Source organism: Sorex araneus, chromosome 2, assembly GCF_027595985.1.
Source record: "Sorex araneus isolate mSorAra2 chromosome 2, mSorAra2.pri, whole genome shotgun sequence".
Lineage (NCBI taxonomy): Eukaryota > Metazoa > Chordata > Mammalia > Eulipotyphla > Soricidae > Sorex > Sorex araneus.
In genome coordinates, this window is record NC_073303.1 from 249,865,810 (window position 1) to 249,884,610 (window position 18,801).

An 18,801-nucleotide genomic window follows, 5' to 3' on the forward strand; every position below is an offset into this window, starting at 1 on the left:
TCTCCTTTGAAATAGAAAACAGTGGCTCTTTTCTTTCTCTCTCTCTCATCGTGCTCATGGTTCCATTCAGGCCGGCCACATGGGACTCTGTTGGAGGGGCACAGGCTTGTGACCTTTGGCCTGCTCGCCGACCCACACCCCCAGTGCCCAGCCAAGGGCCGGGCCCCTGCCCCCGATCACTGATGCTGAAGCCGTGAGACCGAGCCTCTGTGTTTGGCCACGGCGCCTGGGCTCTGGGAGGGAAAGAGGCTGAGTCATGAAGACAGGCCGGCTCAGAGTCAGGCAACAGGAGAGTTTGCTGGAGAGGAGAAGCGAGAGACGCCGCCCAGCTCAGGAGGAACTTAGTGTGGGACTGGCTCATTCTCTGGGCCGTCTTATAGGCAATCTGGGTCTTTGTGTTACCTTGTCCAGTGACAAGAATGTTTCAGAGAGGCTGGAGCGATAGACCAGTAGGGAGGGCGTTTGCCTCATGCGCACACACACACAAACAACCCAGCTTCGATCTCCAGCATCCCATAGGGTCACCCGAGCACTGTCAGGAGTAATTCCTGAGCACAGAGCCAGGAGTAACCTCTGAGCATTGCCAGTTATGCACCCTCACCAAAAAAATAAAAAAGGAGGGAGGAAGGAGAGAGGGAAGGATGGAGGGAATCAAGGGAGGGAGTAGGAAGAAAAGTAGGAGAAAGGCAGGGAGAGAGGGAGTAAAGGAAGGAAGAAAGGAAAGAGAGGAGAAAGGAGAGACGGAGAGAAAAAAGGAAGAAAGGAAGAAAAGAGTGAAGGGTGTAGGGATGGAGTAAAGGAAGGAAGGAGGGAGGGAAGAAAGAATGAAGGAAGGAAGGAAGGAAGGAAGGAAGGAAGGAAGGAAGGAGGAGGAAGGAGGGGGGAAGGGAGGAAGGAAGGAAGGAAGGAGGGAGAGAAGAAAGGAATGAATGAATGAAGGAGAGAGGGAAGGAAGGAAGGAAGGAAGGAAGGAAGGAGGGAGAGAAGAAAGGAATGAATGAATGAAGGAGAGAGGGAAGGAAGGAAGGAAGGAAGGAGGGAGAGAAGAAAGGAATGAATGAATGAAGGAGAGAGGGAAGGAAGGAAGGAAGGAAGGAGGGAGAGAAGAAAGGAATGAATGAAGGAGAGAGGGAAGGAAGGAAGGAAGGAAGGAAGGAGGGAGAGAAGAAAGGAATGAATGAAGGAGAGAGGGAAGGAAGGAAGGAAGGAAGGAAGTGGCTCTCGCAGGTTGCCACAATACTTGCACCTCCAACCCCCCACTCTGCCATCCCTGTGGGTGGGCTGCTCTTCCCAGCTCCTGCCTGTGTTATTGCAGCTTCCTGCCACCCCCGTGCTCAGCCTGAGCGCCCCTCCACATTGCAGAACACGTGGCTTCATGAGATTTTCAGTTCCTTTCCCGCCAGAGCGAAGGGCAGGGCGTCATCCCCCTCCCTCCCCGGTGCCATGGTGCAGGTGGACACAGGTCAAAATCCAGGGGTCCTGACCCTGGGGTCAGTTTCACTCATGCTGGTGGGAACGTCCGTGGCTTTTGAATAATGTGAAGAGAAACACGGGTTTGCGCCCGAAGGGGTCTGTGGGGTCTGTATGTCTGTATGTCCATCCGCTGGCACTTCCGGTTTCTCTTCTCCTTGGCTTTAACCCTGTGATTCTGCTGAACTTGGAAGAAAAAGAAAAAAGTGACGTCCTGTTACTCCCTTCCCTCCCCATCAGCCAAGGCTAATGTTGTTGGTTCTAAGATTCCGCTTTTGGGGGGAAGTATCTTTCCGCCTATAGCTTTGATAAGAATTGCCTTTCGTGTCTGAAAAGTCAGGAATGCATGAAGATTGTCCAAAGAGAGTCTATATTTGGAGGGAAATTTTTTAAAAAATTCAGTCCGGGGACCAGAGCGGGGAGGTCATTGGCCTTGCTCACAGCAGACCCAGGTTCAGTCCCCATCACCCTATAAAGTCCCCGGAGCCCGCCAGGAGTAATCCTGGGCACAGAGCCAGGGTAAGCCCTGGTGTGACCCCCACCCCCAATATCATCAGTGGGTGTGTCCCCCTGAATCACTCTATTTAAGAATTTCACAGGCGCCCAAGACACGTTTTACTTTGGAAACGCATCAGGAATTCCCTTGGTTTCTGTAAACACACACACACACACACACACACACACACACACACACACAATTCAACTTCATTTTAAGAAAAAGGCACAGTGCTCACTTCGGCAGCACATATACTAAAATTGGAACGATACAGAGAAGATTAGCATGGCCCCTGCGCAAGGATGACACGCAAATTCGTGAAGCGTTCCATATTTTTTCACCAACTACATTGTATTCGAAGGCCATGTGGGGGAAGGGAGTTGCGGGCTGAATGAGGGCTAGAGACTGAGCACAGCGGCCACTCAACACCTTTATTGCAAACCACAACAGCTAATTAGAGAGAGAAAACAGAAGGGAATGCCTTGCCACAGTGGCAGGGTGGGGTGGGGGGGAGATGGGATTGGGGAGGGTGGGAGGGACACTGGGTTTACGGGTGGTGGAGAATGGGCACTGGTGAAGGGATGGGTTCCCAAACTTTGTATGAGGGAAGTATAAGCACAAAAGTGTATAAATCTGTAACTGTACCCTCACGGTGATTCTCTAATTAAAAATAAATAAATTTAAATTAAAAAAAAGAATAAATATGAAAATGTTAACAATAAATAAACAATACGTTTCCCAAAAAAAAAAAAAAAGAAAAAGAAAAAGGCACAGTCAGCAAAACGGACTTAATTCCTGTCCTTGGGTCTGTTCTGCCCATGGACCCCCAGGGCAACAGAAGCAGAGGTGAAACCAGAGCCTCGTCTATCTCTGCCCGGTGATTTAAAAGATAGAATGATGATTTGGTATCGAATCGCTGTGAATTAGTTACACGTGGTTTCCTGGCCGTACAATGTCCCAAGACCAACCCCTTCACCAGTGCCCACTTCCCTCACCCATGTCTCCAGTTTCCCGCCCGCACCCGACCTGCCTCCATGGCAGCCTCTTTTTCCTTTCCTCCCATTTAGGCACCGTGGTTAATCATACCATTATGTTACTCACTGGGTATCCTGCGGACCACTCTACCCCCTTCCAGCACCCCAGAGACCACTTCCCTCTGTCATTATCATAGTGGACCCTTCCCTGACCTAGCCCCCTTCCCCACAATTGGCAAGCTTCCAGTTTCTTCTTCTTCTTCCTCCTCCTCCTCCTCCTCCTTTTCCTTTTCCTCCTCCTCCTCCTCCTTCTCCTCCTCCTCCTCCCTCCTCCCTCCTTCTCCCTCCTCCTTCCTTCTCCCTCCTCTTCCTCTTCCTCCTTCCTCTCCTCCTCCTCCTCCTCCTCCTTCTTCTCTCCTTTCTTCTTCCTCCTTTTTGGGTCACACCCGGCGATGCTCAGGGGTTACCCCTAGCTCTGCATTCAGGAATTATCCCTGGCGCTGCTGGGGGACCATATGGGATGCTAAGGATTCAACCCGGGTGGGCCGTGTGCAAGGCAGACAAACGCCCTCCTCGCTGTGCTAGATCACTTCATTGCTCTGATCCCATGACTGATTTCTCTTGCGCTGTTTCCTTCCCAGTGGTTTTTTTTTTTTTCTGGATAGTGGCGTGGGGAGGAGGGGAGGAGTGATGTAGACCTATCTTTTTTGTTCATTGTTATATGTGTTTGGGCCACACCCAGGGGGGTAGGGCTTATGCCCGGCTCAGTTCAGGGGGTCTCCGCTGCTGGTGCTGCGGACCCCACCTAGCTGGGGTTGGATCCCTCATCTCAAGCCTGCGCCCAGCCCTGCCGAGCCACTTCCCCTCCTTCCAGCTGAGACCAGTATGACGGATAAAGACGGTTTCCTCGGGGCGCCAGGAAGGAGAGGGAGGGGAGGTCTCTGCGCACAGGCCTGGGGTTCCTCCAAGACCCCGAAGGACACCTGGGCCACCCTCTGCCACCTTGCACAGAAGCCCCCGCAGAAAAACATTTCTGGGAAAAGCCGCCGGGGCTGCGTCTCCGGTGGAAAAATGGGTGGAGGGGCGAGGAAGCCGGGAAGGACCCCATGGGGGGCCCACGGATGAGCTGGGGCTGCAGCCACTGGGGCCAGCCGGGGCGCAGAGAGCATGCGCACCTACACCCACTCCACTGGCCACCGGCTCCCCCAGGAGCATCTGGCACCTGGCACAGCTTCCAGCCCTGGGCTCGTTTGTGGGCGGAACAGAAGAAGGACGAGGCACTTTGGAGTTTGGGTCCCCCCCTCAACAACAACAACAACAACAAAACACAAACAGAGCAAAAGAAAACAGGAGTGAGCCTTAAAGCAGAAGCCGTCACCTGCGCACTTGTCAGGAGGCTGCTCTGCTTCTGCCCGCCCAGCCCTTGACCGTGCATAGCGTGGACGCACTGCAGGGCCACGTGAGGCCAAGTGCGCATGTGCGGGAGGGAGGGGCGGGGAGCGCGCGTCTCGGCGTTGCTTGGTAACAAGCGTGAGAACGCCCTGCGCCCGCATGCGCAGTGGGCCAGCGCGCACCGAAAAGCCGTTATCCCTGAGGCCCCTCCGCGCCGTGTCTCCGTCGCTCCGCGCCCGACCGTTGCGTTGCGCCGCCTCGCCATGGCCTCCTACAAGGCGTCCCGGATCAAGCGGTTCCTGGCCAAGAAGCAGAAGCAGAACCGCCCCATCCCGCAGTGGATCCGGATGAAGACGGGCAACACGATCCGCTACAACTCCAAAAGGCGGCACTGGCGGAGAACCAAGCTGGGGCTGTGAGGCGCGCGCCCTGGGCTGGGGGGCGCGCACGCGGGGTCCGGGGCTGCTGCCCGCCTCGAGGCCGTCTGTGCCCGCCAGGAGAAGAAAGCAACAAAACACCAAAAAAAAAAATTGTTTTTTTTAAAGCCCAGATGGTGATGAAGATGTTCACCGGCAGCGCTCCCCCAGCCCCCGCACCCGGGCCTCGACCCCACTGACCCCAACCCTCCCCGCCTTGGCCCCCGCCTTCGCCTCGCCCACCCCTCTGGGGAAGGGTCCCCGCGGCGGCGCCCGAGCCTCTGGCACACCCCGGCACAGCGGCGCCTCCAGCATTGCCGCCCCTCAGCGCCCCCGCTGCCCCGCGACCCCCGACGGGGACCGTCGCCTCCAGGAGACCCCGGGGGTGTCAGCGTGCACGGATCTAGGAAAGATGGTAGAAAGGAGGATACGGGGGTACGAGGGCTCCCGAAGACACCAGCCCCCCTCCTGCACGCGCTTGCGTCCGCCTGCGTGCCTGCAGATGCGCGGAGCTCCCTGGAGAAAACGGTCATTGCGCCACCGCCTCTAGCACCATCGTCACTACGTGGTCCCCGCCGGAGCCGCGAGTCTAGAGGAAAGACCCTCGAAAAGTGAGATCAAGGCTGGGGCGGGGGTACATTCCGGGGACACTGGCCGCTTCTTTGCACTCCCCCACCTCTGCGCGCCAGCGGGCGGAGCTGAGACCTGTGAGGTGCGCACGTGCGCCCCCAGCGTGGACACCACCAGCGTGGCTCTAGGAAAGACCCCGGAATCGAGATGGAAGAGGGGTTCAGTTCCAGGAACACCGGCCTCTTGGCAGCCACACCCCTCAGTGCCTGCGGACGGGACCGAGACCAGTGAGATGCGCACGTGTGTCCCCAGCGCCACCGACCCGTGTGCCCCCTGCCAGAACCACGAGTCTCGGGGCGTCTGGCTGTGCGGGTCAGGAGGCTGAGTCAGAGACACCCACACTCTAGCGGGGGCGACACCCCTTCTCCCCGGCCACCCCCGCTCTTGGAGGTGGACGGCGGGGACTCCCGACCAGACCCCCAGATCCCCACCCCCCACCGTCTGGTCCTTCCCTGGGGAGAAAGCTGCCTGTTATTCTCCTGTTGTTCCTATTTGCCGGGGAGGGGGAAATAGTTTCCTCTTGGAATCGCTTTTTTGTTGTTGTTCTTGGGACCCCAAAAATGAAGCTTTTTGTTTTTGAAGAAAAATTAAAAGTGTGGAGGGTTTCTTTGATGCGTTTGTCTCGGTCTTGACCCCGCAGGTCAAGATGCCCGTTCCGGAACAGACCCCCACCACACCCCACCCCCACCCCCATTCTGCTCTGTTCAGCGACTGGTCGCGGAGTCAGTATGGCCCTGACCACCAGAAATGGGGTCCCAGGTGGGCGGAGCGGCCAGGGAGTGCAGAATGCCCGTGATGGGGGTGGGGTCCCCAGGTGTCTACACCCCAAGCTCACAAAAGGGTAGGAAGCGCTGAGGGAGGCGGGTCTGCTGTGCTCAGCCGATGGACAGTCCTGTGTCCGGATTGCTGCTTGGGGTTGGGTCCCTGGGTACCCAGGCTCAGGGGTCTGCGCCTGCTCCCGCCTCTGCCGGGCCCTAGTGGGCAGGGGGCACTGGCCAGGTCCCAGAGCTTGGCAGGAAGTATGGAGTGGGAATTTTTTTCTGGTTCCTGAGAGGTGCATATGGGAGGCTGGGCTGCCTTCCTCACATGGCGAGCTGCCACGCCCCTGCAGAGGGTGGGCACTGTGCTGGGCCAGTCTCCGAGAGGATGAGGGTGGCAGTGCCCCCTTGGGGTGGTCATGGCTGACTGGTGTCCAGCACACGGCGGCCACCCAGGGCAATCCCACACATGCCTTACCCCCATTTCCACACACAGCCAGATCAGAAACTTCTTTTTTTAAAATTTTTTTATTTATAAAGTAGTTCACAATAGGGGCTGGAGGAATAGCACAGCGGGTAGGGCATTTGCCTTGCACACGGCTGACCCGGGTTCAATTCCCAGTATCTCGTATGGCCCCCTGAGCACGGTCAGGAGTAATTCCTGAGTGCAGAGCCAGGAGTAACCCCTGTGCATTGCTGGGTGTGACCCAAAAAGCAAAAAAATTTTTAAAAAGTAGTTCACAGTATTTGTTTACGTTTAATATTCAAGCACCAATCCCACCGCCATGACACCTTCCCACCACCATATTTCAGGTGTTTCCATCCCGAACCCCAATCCCTGCCACAAAGAAGAACTGAAATAGTATAATATTTCCCTCTAAGGTTGGTTGCTTCCTTTTTTGAATCCCATCAAATGGGGTGCAGTACTCTTGGAGTATGGTTAGGGCGTGTCCTGTGAAAGGTCCCATGAATGCATTTGTGGCTGTGTGGTCCAGGAATAGGTTCACTCGTGGGTGAGGCTCGGCCTGAGCATGTGGACAGCGGCCGTGAGCAGGGCGGGCAGTTGAGTTCTGGAGGTTTTCGGTTGCTGGGCGGGGCTGGGTCCCTTGGGGTGGAGAGGGCTCTTACCCATCCCCCTCTGGGGCGCCCCATGTGAAACAGCTGGGGCCTGGCGGCGGCATGGTTATGGTGAGCATCATGTTGCTTCCTTCCGGGAGAGAAGGACATGCGATCTGGATGGTGGCCGATGACGAGATTATCTGGCACCAGCCAGGGGTGGCTTATGGGTGTGACTGCTGAGTTCCAGAGACAGGGGGATACAGGCAGAGGATCTCCGTTCCTGGTCCTGTTGAACCCAGAGTTCTCAGTCACAAAGTCGCGCAAAATCAGAAACTTCAAATATATATATATATATATATATATATATATATACACACATATATATCACTGTCATTCCATTGCTCACCAATTTGCTCAAGTGGGCTCCAGTAACATCTCAATTGTGAGACTTGTTATTACTGTTATATATATGTGTGTGTGTGTATGTGTGTGTGTGTGTGTATATATATATATATATATATATATATATATATATATAAAATCAGTCCCTCTCTCTTGCCTCCATGCCTCTCGGAGAGCCTGGCAAGCTACCAAGAATATCCCGCCTGCATGGCAGAGCCTGGGAAGCTACCTGTGGCGTACTTGATATGCCAAAAACAGTAACAACAGTCCTCATTCTCTTGATCCTAAAAAGAGCCCCCAGTACGCTGTCAGGCTACACTAACACACAGCAACAAGGACGAATGGAGACGTTACTGGTGCCTGCTCGAGCAAATCAATGAACAATGGGGATGACAGTGACAGTGATATATGTCTCGGTGTGGAAAATCCCCAGGATCACCCTACACCAGGGGCACGGGGATCCCGTTGCCACAAGTCACACCCCAGCTATGTCCCAGAGGCCCGGGGTCTCAGGCACAGATACGGATGCACAGGGCTGTGTGCCCCAGATCAAGTGTCCTGGCGTCTCTGTTCTCGGTTCCCTCTTGCAGAGAGGTCACATACCTGGGCCAGCCCCTGACCTTGCATGTTGTTCAGGCAGCCCACGAATCCCCACAGGGCCTTCCTCAGGGAGTGGAAGCGCCTCAAAAAGATGTTCGCTTCTTCCCGAGCTGAACCTCAGTCGGGATGAAAAAGGGACCAAGGTTGTGGCAAGAGTCCTGGCTTCTGTTGCTCCCAGCTCTCTTGTTTGGGGCGTCACATCCAGCCGTGCTCAGGGTTTACTCCCAGACTAACACCCTCCCCTCAGTCCTGGCTCTCCAGCCCCAACGTAAGGCACGTCTTAAACCAAAGGAGTTTTGCAGGTGTGAAAAAGTTCACGGGTTTGGCCGGAGCAATAGCATAGCGGGGAGGGTGTTTGCCTTGCACGTAGCTGACTCGAGTTCAATCCCCGGCATCCCGTAGGGTCCCTCAAGCACCACCAGGAGTGATTCCTGAGTGCAGAGCCAGGAGTAACCCCTGAGCATTGCTGGGTGTGATGACCCAAAAAGTCACTGTCACTGTCACTGTCATCTCGTTGTTTGTCGATTTACTCGAGTGGGCACCAGTAACGTCTCTACTCCTCCCAGCCCTGAGATTTTAGCAGCCTCTCCTTACTCGTCTTTCCCAACAATTGGAGGCTCTTTCAGGGTCAGGGGAATGAGACCTATCGTTACTGTTTTTGGCATGTCGAATACACCGCGGGGAGCTTGCCAGGCTCTGCCCGTGTGGGCGAGATACTCTTGATAGCTTGCCAGGCTCTCTGAGAGGTGTGTCCTACCCATTTTCTATAATTACCACACCATTTTTGATGGAGTTCAGACGGTAGGCAACAAATCATAGAGAGTAATATATATATGTATATATATTTATATATACACACACACCTCTTGAACCCAAAATGAAAAAAATCCTCCCTCTCTCTCTCTCTCTCTCTCTCTCTCTCTCTCTCTCTCTCTCTCTCTCCTCCCTCCCTCCCTCTCTCTCTCTCTTCTCTCTCCCTCCCTCTCACTTTCTTCCCTCCCTGCCTCCATCCCCCTCCCTTTTTGGGCATTGTGATTTGCAATGCAGACACTGAAAGGTTATTGTGTATATCCCCTTACCTCCTTTTTTTTTTTTTTTTTTGCTTTTTGGGTCACACCTGGCAATGCATAGGGGTCACTCCTGGCTCTGCACTCAGGAATTACCCCTGGTGGTGCTCAGGGGACCATATAGGATGCTGGGAATCGCCCTCCCCGCTGTGCTATCGCTCCAGCCCCACCTTTACCTCCTTTTAACACTCAGTACTTAGCCACCGCGGTTATTCCCAGCTCTTATTGTCATACTGGACTGGTCCCTTCTTGGAGGGTGGGGGGGTGATGGGAGGGAACCTGGGGGCACTGGTGCTGGGAAATGTACCCTGGTGGAGGGACGGGTGTTGGAACACTACGTGACTGAAACCTGAGCCTGAACAGCTTTGTAAGGGTCCATCTCACAGGGACTCCCTACAAAAAAAAAACAAAAAAACAAGTTCTCAGAAACGGGGCTGCCCTTTCAGCCCCGCCCATCACCGTCCATACCGCGTGCTGCCGCGCTTCCAACTTGCTTTGGATCTTAGCCATCGGGTCTCTGGGTCTCCCCATCCACCCGGGGCCGAGCCTCACCAAGGCTCCAGAGAAGTGTCTTCACCACCGAATAAGCAGCGTGAGTGAAAAAAATCCACGGTCCCTTGGAGTCCGCGGAGCGGCTTGGCTGACAAAGCGCATGCGCATTACTGTGCGCCCCCCCCCCCGCCCCCCGGGAACCAGGGAAGGCGGGGCGAGTGGGTCCTCCTGGGGGAATGAGAGGCGGCGGGGCGGGTTGCTGAGGTCAACACTGCAGGCTCTTGTTGTGTCTGGTGCGTGAGCATCACTCGGGCTGTCTCCTCGCTGTGATGCAATAATCCAAACACGACTGCACGTGCGTCCGCCTTGGCCGTCCGCTCCGAGAAGGCAGATCCCGGGCGACAGTTTAGAGGGGTGCTTGGCTTTGCCAGCAACAGGACAGGATTCCGAACGGGATGGATCTGTGTTTTCCCGGGCCCCGTTGGGAAGCGAGATGGCAAACACAGTGCATCTCCCCAGGCACGTGGCTGCATGCATGCACGCTTGGGATTGATTTTCTTTGGAGCTTTTTCCCCTCTTTTATTTTTTTTTTCAAATTTTATTACAACAGCAGAATCTTCCAAGTTATTCATAGTTGAGTTTTATTTTTATTTATTTGATGTTTGGGTCACACCCGGCGATGCACAGCAGTTACTCCTGGCACTGCGCTCAGGAATGACTCCTGGCGGTGCTTGGGGGACCATATGGGATGCTGGGAATCGAACCCGGGTCGGCCGCGTGCAAGGCAAATGCCCTCCCTGCTGTGCTATCACTCTGGCCCCTCTAGTTGAGTTTTAGACTGTGTCCCAGCGTCAATCCCACCACCTGTGTGATTTTTCTCTCTACCAATGTTTTAGCCCCCGACACCCCCACCCCAGCCTGCCACCTCGATGGGAACCTGTGGAAGCTTGGTTGTGGAAGTTTGGCTCTTGTTTTCAGAGTCATATGCCCGGCGGTTTGGGGCTTCCTCCTGGCTCTGCACTGAGGGATCTCCCCTGCTGGTGCTCCGGGGAGTCTTGGAGGTACCAGGGATCGAACCCGGGTCAGCCGCTGGCAAAGCAAGTGCCCTCCCCACTGTGCTACCTCTCTGGGCCGAAATGCACCTTAAAAGTAACGGTTTCCGGGGCTGGAGTGATAGCACAGCGGGTAGGGCATTTGCCTTGCATGCAGCTGACCCGGGTTCGATTCCCAGCATCCCATATGGTCCCCTGAGCACCACCAGGGGTAATTCCTGAGTGCAGAGCCAGGACTGACCCCTGAGCATCGCCGGGTGTGACCCAAAAAGAAAAAAAATAAGTAATTGTTTCTGGGGCTCGAGTGATACCACAGCGGATAGCGCATTTACCTTGCACCTGGCCAACCCGGGTTCAATTCCCAGCCCAGCATCCCATATGGTCCCCTGAGCACCGCCAGGAGTAATTCCTGAGTGCAGAGCCAGGAGTGACCCCTGTGCATCGCCAGGTGTGACCCAGAAAGCAAAAAAAAAAAAACTGTTTTGGTTAAGAGATATACCTGATAACCTCTGTCTTGCAAACCATAAAGCCCCAAAGGGGGAAGGGAGGGAGGGAGACAGACAGACAGACACCTGCCATACTGGGAGGCAGTGGGGTGGGGGAGCGGGACCAGTATTGGTGGGAGAAGTACACTGATGAAGGGATGGGTGTTGGGACATCATGCGACTGAAATCCCATCACGAACAACTTTGTAAACGTGTATATCACTGTGATTCGATTTAAAAGGATGGGGTAGGGAGGGGAAGTAACTGTTTTATTTATTTATTCATATATATATACATATATATACATATATATATATATATATTGCTTTTTGGGTCATACCCAGCGATGCACAGGAGTCACTCCTGGCTCTGCACTCAGGAACCACCCCTGGCGGTGCTCAGGGATCATATGGGATGCTGGGAATCGAACCTGGGTCGGCTGCGTGCAAGGCAAATGCCCTCCCTGCTGTGCTATCACTCCAGCTCCAGAAGTAACTGTTTTAAAGGGGACCCTTCCGTGGCAGTTTGTCCATTCGCAGTGTTCTGTAATCGCCCTCTCTCATTCCAGAACGTTTCCACCCCCCACCCTGCCCCCAGCCCCCACGCCCCACGCCCAGCACCCTCCCCGGCCCACCACACTGACCACTGCGAGGTCACTGACCCTCAGCCCGGCACGACGCTGTGTCCATGTCACAGCCAGCGCCCGCCCAGTGCTCAAGGCACTGCCCCTCCTCTTGGCTGGCGCCACCCTTTGTTCATCCGTTTGTCAGATGAACAAACCTTTGTTCATCTGTCAGATGGGGCATCTGGGTCGCTCATCCCTGGGGGCCGTTAGGAAGGTGCAGCCCTGGGTGATGCATTCCCAGATGTTGCCGGGCGCCCGGGCAGGGGAGGGGAGGTGCTGACTCCACGTGGCCGTGGTGGCAGCTTTGGACATTTCAGGGCACGGCCAAGCGCTTCTCTGGTGTGGCCATCCCCAAATGACCGCTGTATCCCCCGCCCTTCCCCCACTGGCCCGCATTGGCGGTCATCCTTCCCCTGTAAGGGGGCTGAGGGGGATCTCACAGCCCTTGGATGACCCCAGGTGGGAATTTCTTCCCGCGCTCCTTGGCTCCTGAGTCCTGTACGAAAGGTTTTCAGACAAAACTCAGACGCGTGAGAAGTTACAGTTGGGGCCGGCGAGATAGGACAGCGAGGAGGGCGCTTTGCCCAGAAGCATCTAAGCCGGGTTCCTTCCCCGGCATCCCATAGGGTCCCCCGAGTCCCGCCGGGAGTGACCCCTGAGCACAAGGCGGGAGTCAGCCCTGGGCAGCGCCGGGTGTGGCCCCAAAGCCAAAAGAGAAGTTTGAGTTATGGTATGGTAGGGTTGGAGTGGCTGGCTCGGAGGCTCTCCCCCGCACCCAGACCGCTCCCGTGACCTGTGTGTGAGGTCACGCGTCTTGTCCCTCAGTGTCCGGTGCAGGTTATGACGTGTCCTGATCTTGCTTCTACTGCCCGCCTCCAGTGTACGATGACCTGGTCCTGTCCCATGTTTCTGTCCGGCATACGATGCGTGGGACCTCAGAGTGACCCCTCCTCCCCGCCCCCGCCCGCCCTCCCAGCCAGTGATTCCATCAGGGCAGAGAACTAGCCACAGAGCGACTCCCACCCACCACCCCCGAATCCATACCCGGTTCTACCCCTCAGCACTCCCCCTGCCCCCCGGCCCCCGCCCCCCACCGAGATCATGGTTAATTTTATTACCGGAAATAATGGATGAAGAACATTAAGTCCAAAACTGTATCTCTCCCCTGTAATTACCTAGACGTTTTTTGAGCTCAAAAAAAAAAAAAGTGGTATCAAAAGAAGGCATTTCGCGTCGCTAACGGAGAGCGCGCCGTGTGTTTTTACAAGGGGATAATCAAGACATAAATGGGATGGATGGGGCTAAGTGGCTCTACAGATGGCGGCTGCATATTAAAGATGAAATTGCTGCCTATAAATAAAGCCGCCGTTACCGTAACTAGGTTACTGCTTTATCTTAATTTAGGTGTAATTGAGAGCGTGCGCGCTCTTCGTAATGGCCCGGCGAACTCGCCTGCGGGCTGCGCGCGGTGCTCCGTGGGACGCTTCGGGGCGGCTGGCGGGGTCCACGGGGGCCCCTCTGAGGGGAGGTGCCCAGGAGGCTGCCCTGGGCCTCTGGCCACGTCGTAGAGGCCTCAGAGCACGGCCAGGTGTGGCCCAAAACCCAGAAGAGAAGGTTGAGGACTGTCCGAGTAGGTGGTCCGGGATTCTCCCACTGGGCGGATCGCGTGGGACCCCGTCAGGAGCCAAGGTCCTGCATCTCCTCATGTATGAGAGTGAGTGTGTGTGTGTGTGTGTATGTGTGTCTGTGTCTGTATGTGTATGAGTGGGGGTATGTGTGTGTAAGACTGTGTGTGTGAGTGTGTTTGTGTCTGCGTCAGTGCAGGTGTGTATATGAGTGTGTGTGTTGGTCTGTGTCTGGGTGCACGTGTCTGCATGTGTGTCTGTGTATGACTATGTCTGTGTTTGAGTGTGTATGTGCACGTGCCTCTGAGTGTGTGTCTGTGCATGAGTGTGTCTGTGCATGAGTGTGTCTGTGTGCATGTGTCCTTGTGTGCATAAGCATGTGGGTCAGTGTATGGGTGTGTGTCTGTGTGCAGGTGTGTGTCTATGTTTGTGTGTGTCTATATATGAGTATGTGTCTGTATGAGTGTGTGCATGAGTATGTGTCTGTAGGCATATGAGTGCATGTATGTTGTGTTGTGTCCGTGTGTGAGTGTCTATGAGCATATGAGTGCATGTGTCTGTATGTGTGTCTTTGTCTGAGTGTGTGCAGAGGGGCATGCGTCTGTGCACATGAGCGTGTGTGTATGTGCATATCTGTGTAGGGATGCGTGTGTGCATACCTGTGAATGTGTGTGGATGAGAGCATCTGTGTGAGTCTGACTGTGTGTCTCTGTGTTCGTGTATGAGTGTGTTTGTGCATATGAGCATGCATCTATGCATATGAGTATGTACGTGTGAGTGTATCTATGTGTAGGGATGTGTGTATGTGTGTGTGTGTGTGTCTGTGTGTGTGTGACAGTAAGCACTCGTGTCTTTGCAGCAACGGTCTTGGTTTTCTCTCTTGCGTCTTTATTACCATGACCCCACGTGGCCCCGACCGCCCCTCTGTGGACGTGACTTTGCATCTCCCTGGGGACCACTTTAGCCTGCGTGCTCGGTGGGCACCTGTTGGGTCTGAGTGTGCCCACGGCCCCTTCAGCCGGCATCTCCCTTCTGCCTCCATGGCGCTGTCCCCACCGGGTCCGGGCTCTGGGGGTGCGAGGGCAGGAGGCCGTCCAGCAGCCGGCTGTCCGGTGCCTCAGGGGCCATGCCGCCCGCTCTCAGCGCTGCCTTCGACTCGGGGAAGGCCCATGGGCGTACAGGGAAGGCGCAGGGGGGCAGGCCAAGGGCCCGAGGAACGCGGGGGAAGGTGTTAGCAGACAGAGGCCGGGTGAAGGCTGGCGCAGGGGGGAGTGAGGACTCTGCCTGCAGGGACCACGGGGGAGGCCCCCGCAGTGCAGGAGGGGGCAGATGGGGGCCGAAGGGGAAGGAAGGAGCAGCCCGGCTCGAACCAGCCCGGACTTCACCCCCACTGTTCCTTTGCCCTCTGCTGTGCTGGCGCGTCGGCCAGCCCCGCCCCAGCCTGCTGCCTGCACTGAGTCTGTCCTTCATGGCCACGAGAAGCCTGGCCTGGCGGCCAGAGAGAGAGTCCAGTGGTCTGGGCACTTGCCTTGCAAGCAGCTGACCCAGGTTTGATCCCCAGCATCGCATAGGGACCTCCAGGGCACCGCCAGAAGTGAGCCCTGAGCACAGAGCCAGGAGCAAACCCTGAACACAGAGTCAGGAGTCATCCCTGAGCACAGAGCCAGGAGTCAGCCCTGAGCACAGAGCAAGGAGCCAACCCTGAACACAGAGCCAGGAGTCATCCCTGGGCACAGAGCCAGGAATCAGTCCTGAGCACAGAGCCAGGAGCAACCCTGAACACAGAGTCTGGAATCAGACTGAGCATAGAGCCAGGAATGAGCTCTGAGCACAGAGCCAGGAGTCAGCCCTGAGCACAGAGCCAGGAGTCAGCCCTGAGCATCACCCAGTGTGGCCTCCCAAACCACACACACACAACACATACACGCACATGCATGCACACACACGCACACACACACACACACACACACACACAGAGTGGGGCTGGACATGCAGCTACCTCAGGCACCACCAGGGCCACTTGCTGAGACCCGAGTTAGGAGCCCCCATGCCAGGGCCCTCGCAGGCGCCTCCCAGGGGTCTGGGCTGCCATGGCGCGTGTCCGGCTCTTTCTCTGGGCGCTCATGAGGCACGTTCTCTCGGGCGCTGGTTCAAATCTGCATTTTCCAGGCAACGGGTGTGCGGGTGAGGGGCTCCCGCAGCTCGTACCCGGGGCCAGGCCGAGTCTCAGGCCCAGCTCTGTGTGTGGTGGGGGCGGGGGCCGCACCCGGGCAAACTCGCCTCCCCCAGAAGCCACTTGTTCTCGGGCCACCTCAGCGCGGGGCACCCCTCCCCGTCAGGAAGGAAGGAAGGAAGGAAGGAAGGAAGGAAGGAAGGAAGGAAGGAAGGAAGGAAGGAAGGAAGGAGAGAGGAAGGAAGGATGGTTGGATAGAGGAGAAAGAAGAAAAGGGAAGGAGAGAGGAGTAGGAAGGAAGGGAGGAAGGAAGGAAGGAGAGAAGGAAGAAAAGGAGGAGAAAGGGAGGAAGGGAGGAAAGGAAAGAAGGGGAGGAGGGAAAGAGGAAGGGAAGGAGGAAGAAAGGAAGGAAAGAAGGAGGGAAGAAAGAGGAAGCAAGGGAGGGAGGGAGGATGGAAGGGAAGGAGGAAAGGGAAGGAGGGATGGAGGGAGGGAGGGAGGGAGGAAGGAAGGAAGGAGGGAAGAAAGAAAGAAAGAAAGAAAGAAAGAAAGAAAGAAAGAAAGAAAGAAAGAAAGAAAGAAAGAAAGAAAGAAAGAAAGAAAGAAGAAGCAAGGAAGGGAGGGAGGATGGAAGGGAAGGAGGAAAGGGAAGGAGGAAGGAAGGAAGGAAGGAGGGAAGGAAGGAAGGATGGAAGGAAGGAAGGAAGGAAGGTAGGTAGGAAGGAAGGAAGGGAAGAAAGAAAGAGGAAGCAAGGGAGGGAGGAAGGAAGGAAGGAAGGAAGGAAGGAAGGAAGGAAGGAAGGAAGGAAGGAAGGAAGGAAGGAAGGGAAGAAAGAAAGAGGAAGCAAGGGAGGGAGGGAGGAAGGAAGGAAGGAAGGAAGGAAGGAAGGAAGGAAGGAAGGAAGGAAGGAAGGAAGGAAGGCAGGAAGGCTAAGAACAGTTCCCTGAATTACGCATGGATGGACGGGTGCTGATTGGGGATGGACGGTGACTGGTGGATCCCTGAGTGAGCATAGGGATGGATGGATTCACGGATGGGCACATGGACTAATGCACAGATGGATTCATACGTGACGGGGGAAGCATGGATGGGTGGATAATGGATAGATGAATGAATCAGTCAGTCGGTGCATGACTGGATCTATGAATTGACAGACACATCCACGGTGGGTGAGCAGATGGTCGCTGGGGACGGATGGATTAATAGATGGGTGGATCAGCCAATGCATGGATGAGCGAGTGAGTGACTACAAGAGTGAAGGGAATCAAACTAGACAAGGAAGGGCAAGCAGGAAGCCTGACAAACCCAGCCAGGGGCCGAAATCAAACCGTCTAGCGGATGAGCAGGAAGTTTGACCTGCTTCAGGCTTTTGCCGAGCTCAGGAGGCTGTCAGCGACTGTCCCCGCCGCCCTGCGCTTGCCTCACTGAGACGGGGGCTTCGACTTAGAATTGTAGGCTCCGAAAGGCTGAAGCTGGATGTTGTCCAGATGGGAGGGCGGATGGAGAGACTCTGGGTGCAGCTGGTCAGAGGAATTCAACCAGATTCCATGTCTCCGCCCCGCCCCCCCCAGCCCTCTGAGTCAAATTGGACTTGGCTAGTACACACACACACACACACACACACACACACACACACACACAGACACGCACGTGCCCTCTAGTGGTGTGTATGTCAAGCCCTACCCACCAGGTGCAGAGCTAGGCCACACACCAGCCCTCCTGGCCACACACACACACACACACACACACACACACACACACACACACACACACACACACACACACACACACACACACACACCCTAGCGGTGTTTATCTCAAGCCCTACCCACCAGGTGGCTTGGCTAGTACACACACACACACACACACACACACACGCGCGCGCCCTACCCACCAGGTGCAGAGCTGGGCCACACACCAGCCCTCCTGGCCGCCCCCCAGCTGCACGTGGTTCCTCCAGAGAGGAAACCTCAGCTCAAGGCCAGACGCCTCTGGGTCCCAGAGCAGCACTCAGGGCTGTGCTGGAAAAACCCGCACAGGAGCCAGAGCAATAGGACGGCGGGAAGGGCATTTGCCTTGCACGCAGCTGACCTACGTTTGATCCCTTGCATCTCATACGGTCCCCTGAGCACTGCCAGGAGTGATCCCAGAGTGCAGAGTGAGGAGGAACCCCTGAGCATTGCTGGGTGTGACCAAAGAAGGAAGGAAGGAAGGAAGGGAGGGAGGGAGGGAGGGAGGGAGGGAGGAAGGAAGGAAGGAAGGAAGGAAGGAAGGAAGGAAGGAAGGAAGGAAGGAAAAGAAGGAAGGGAGGGAGGGAAGGAGGGAGGGAGGGAGGGAGGGAGGGAGGGAGGGAGGGAAAGAAAAGTAAAGGAAGGAAGGAAAGGAGAAAGGAGAGAAGGAAGGAGGAAGGGAGGAAGAGAGAAAAGGAAGGGAACAAAGGAAATAAAAGGAAGAAGGAAAGAAGGAAGGGAAAGGAAGAAAGGAAGGTGAAGAAAAGAAGGAAGGAGGGAGGGAAGGAAGGAAGGGAAGTGTAGGGAGGAGGAAGGAAGGGAGGAAAGAGGAAGGAAGGAAAGAAGGAAGGAAGGAAGGAAGGAAGGAAGGAAGGAAGGAAGGAAGGAAGGAAGGAAGGAAGGAAGGAAGGAAGGAAGGAAGGAAGGAAGGGAGGAAGGAGGTGCTCGGGGATCATGCCTCACAGGGTTTGGGGTGCGTGGGGGTTGAACCCCACCCGGGTACATGCCAGGCAAGCGCCTTACCCATCGGGCTCTTTGCCTCTGGCCCAGCGGGTGAGGGCAGGGGGCTGGAGCGATAGCACAGCGGGGAGGGTGTTTGCCTTGCACGGGCCAACCCGGGTTCGATTCACAGCATCCCATAGGGTCCCCTGAGCACCACCAGGGGTCATTCCTGAGTGCAGAGCCAGGAGTAACCCTTGTGCATCACCGGGTGTGACCTCAAAACCAGGGGGTGAGGGCATTCCGCAGGGTCAGGCCCAGGGCGTTCGGAGGGGCCTGGGTCCAGCTGTCCAACAGGACCTCGGCCTCCAGTTTTTCCTCTCTGCCGCCAAGTTAGGGCTTCTGTTCCATGCTG

At 55.8% G+C, this 18,801-nt stretch overlaps 2 protein-coding genes and 1 non-coding gene across 7 annotated transcripts in view; all 3 read left to right on the top strand.

Annotated features, from left to right (window-relative positions):
• The window catches only part of SGCD (sarcoglycan delta), a 223,031-nt gene that overhangs the window by 138,779 nt on the left and 65,451 nt on the right, over positions 1-18,801 (top strand). The window lies entirely within an intron of this gene.
• Positions 2,197-2,303, top strand: LOC129402758 (U6 spliceosomal RNA). Its single transcript, XR_008628803.1, has one exon. It is a non-coding gene; the product is annotated as a U6 spliceosomal RNA (small nuclear RNA).
• Positions 4,481-5,972, top strand: LOC101541007 (60S ribosomal protein L39-like). The gene has a single exon (XM_055126796.1). The coding sequence runs from the start codon at positions 4,596-4,598 to the stop codon at positions 4,749-4,751; it is 156 nt and encodes a 51-aa protein (XP_054982771.1). The 5' UTR covers positions 4,481-4,595; the 3' UTR covers positions 4,752-5,972.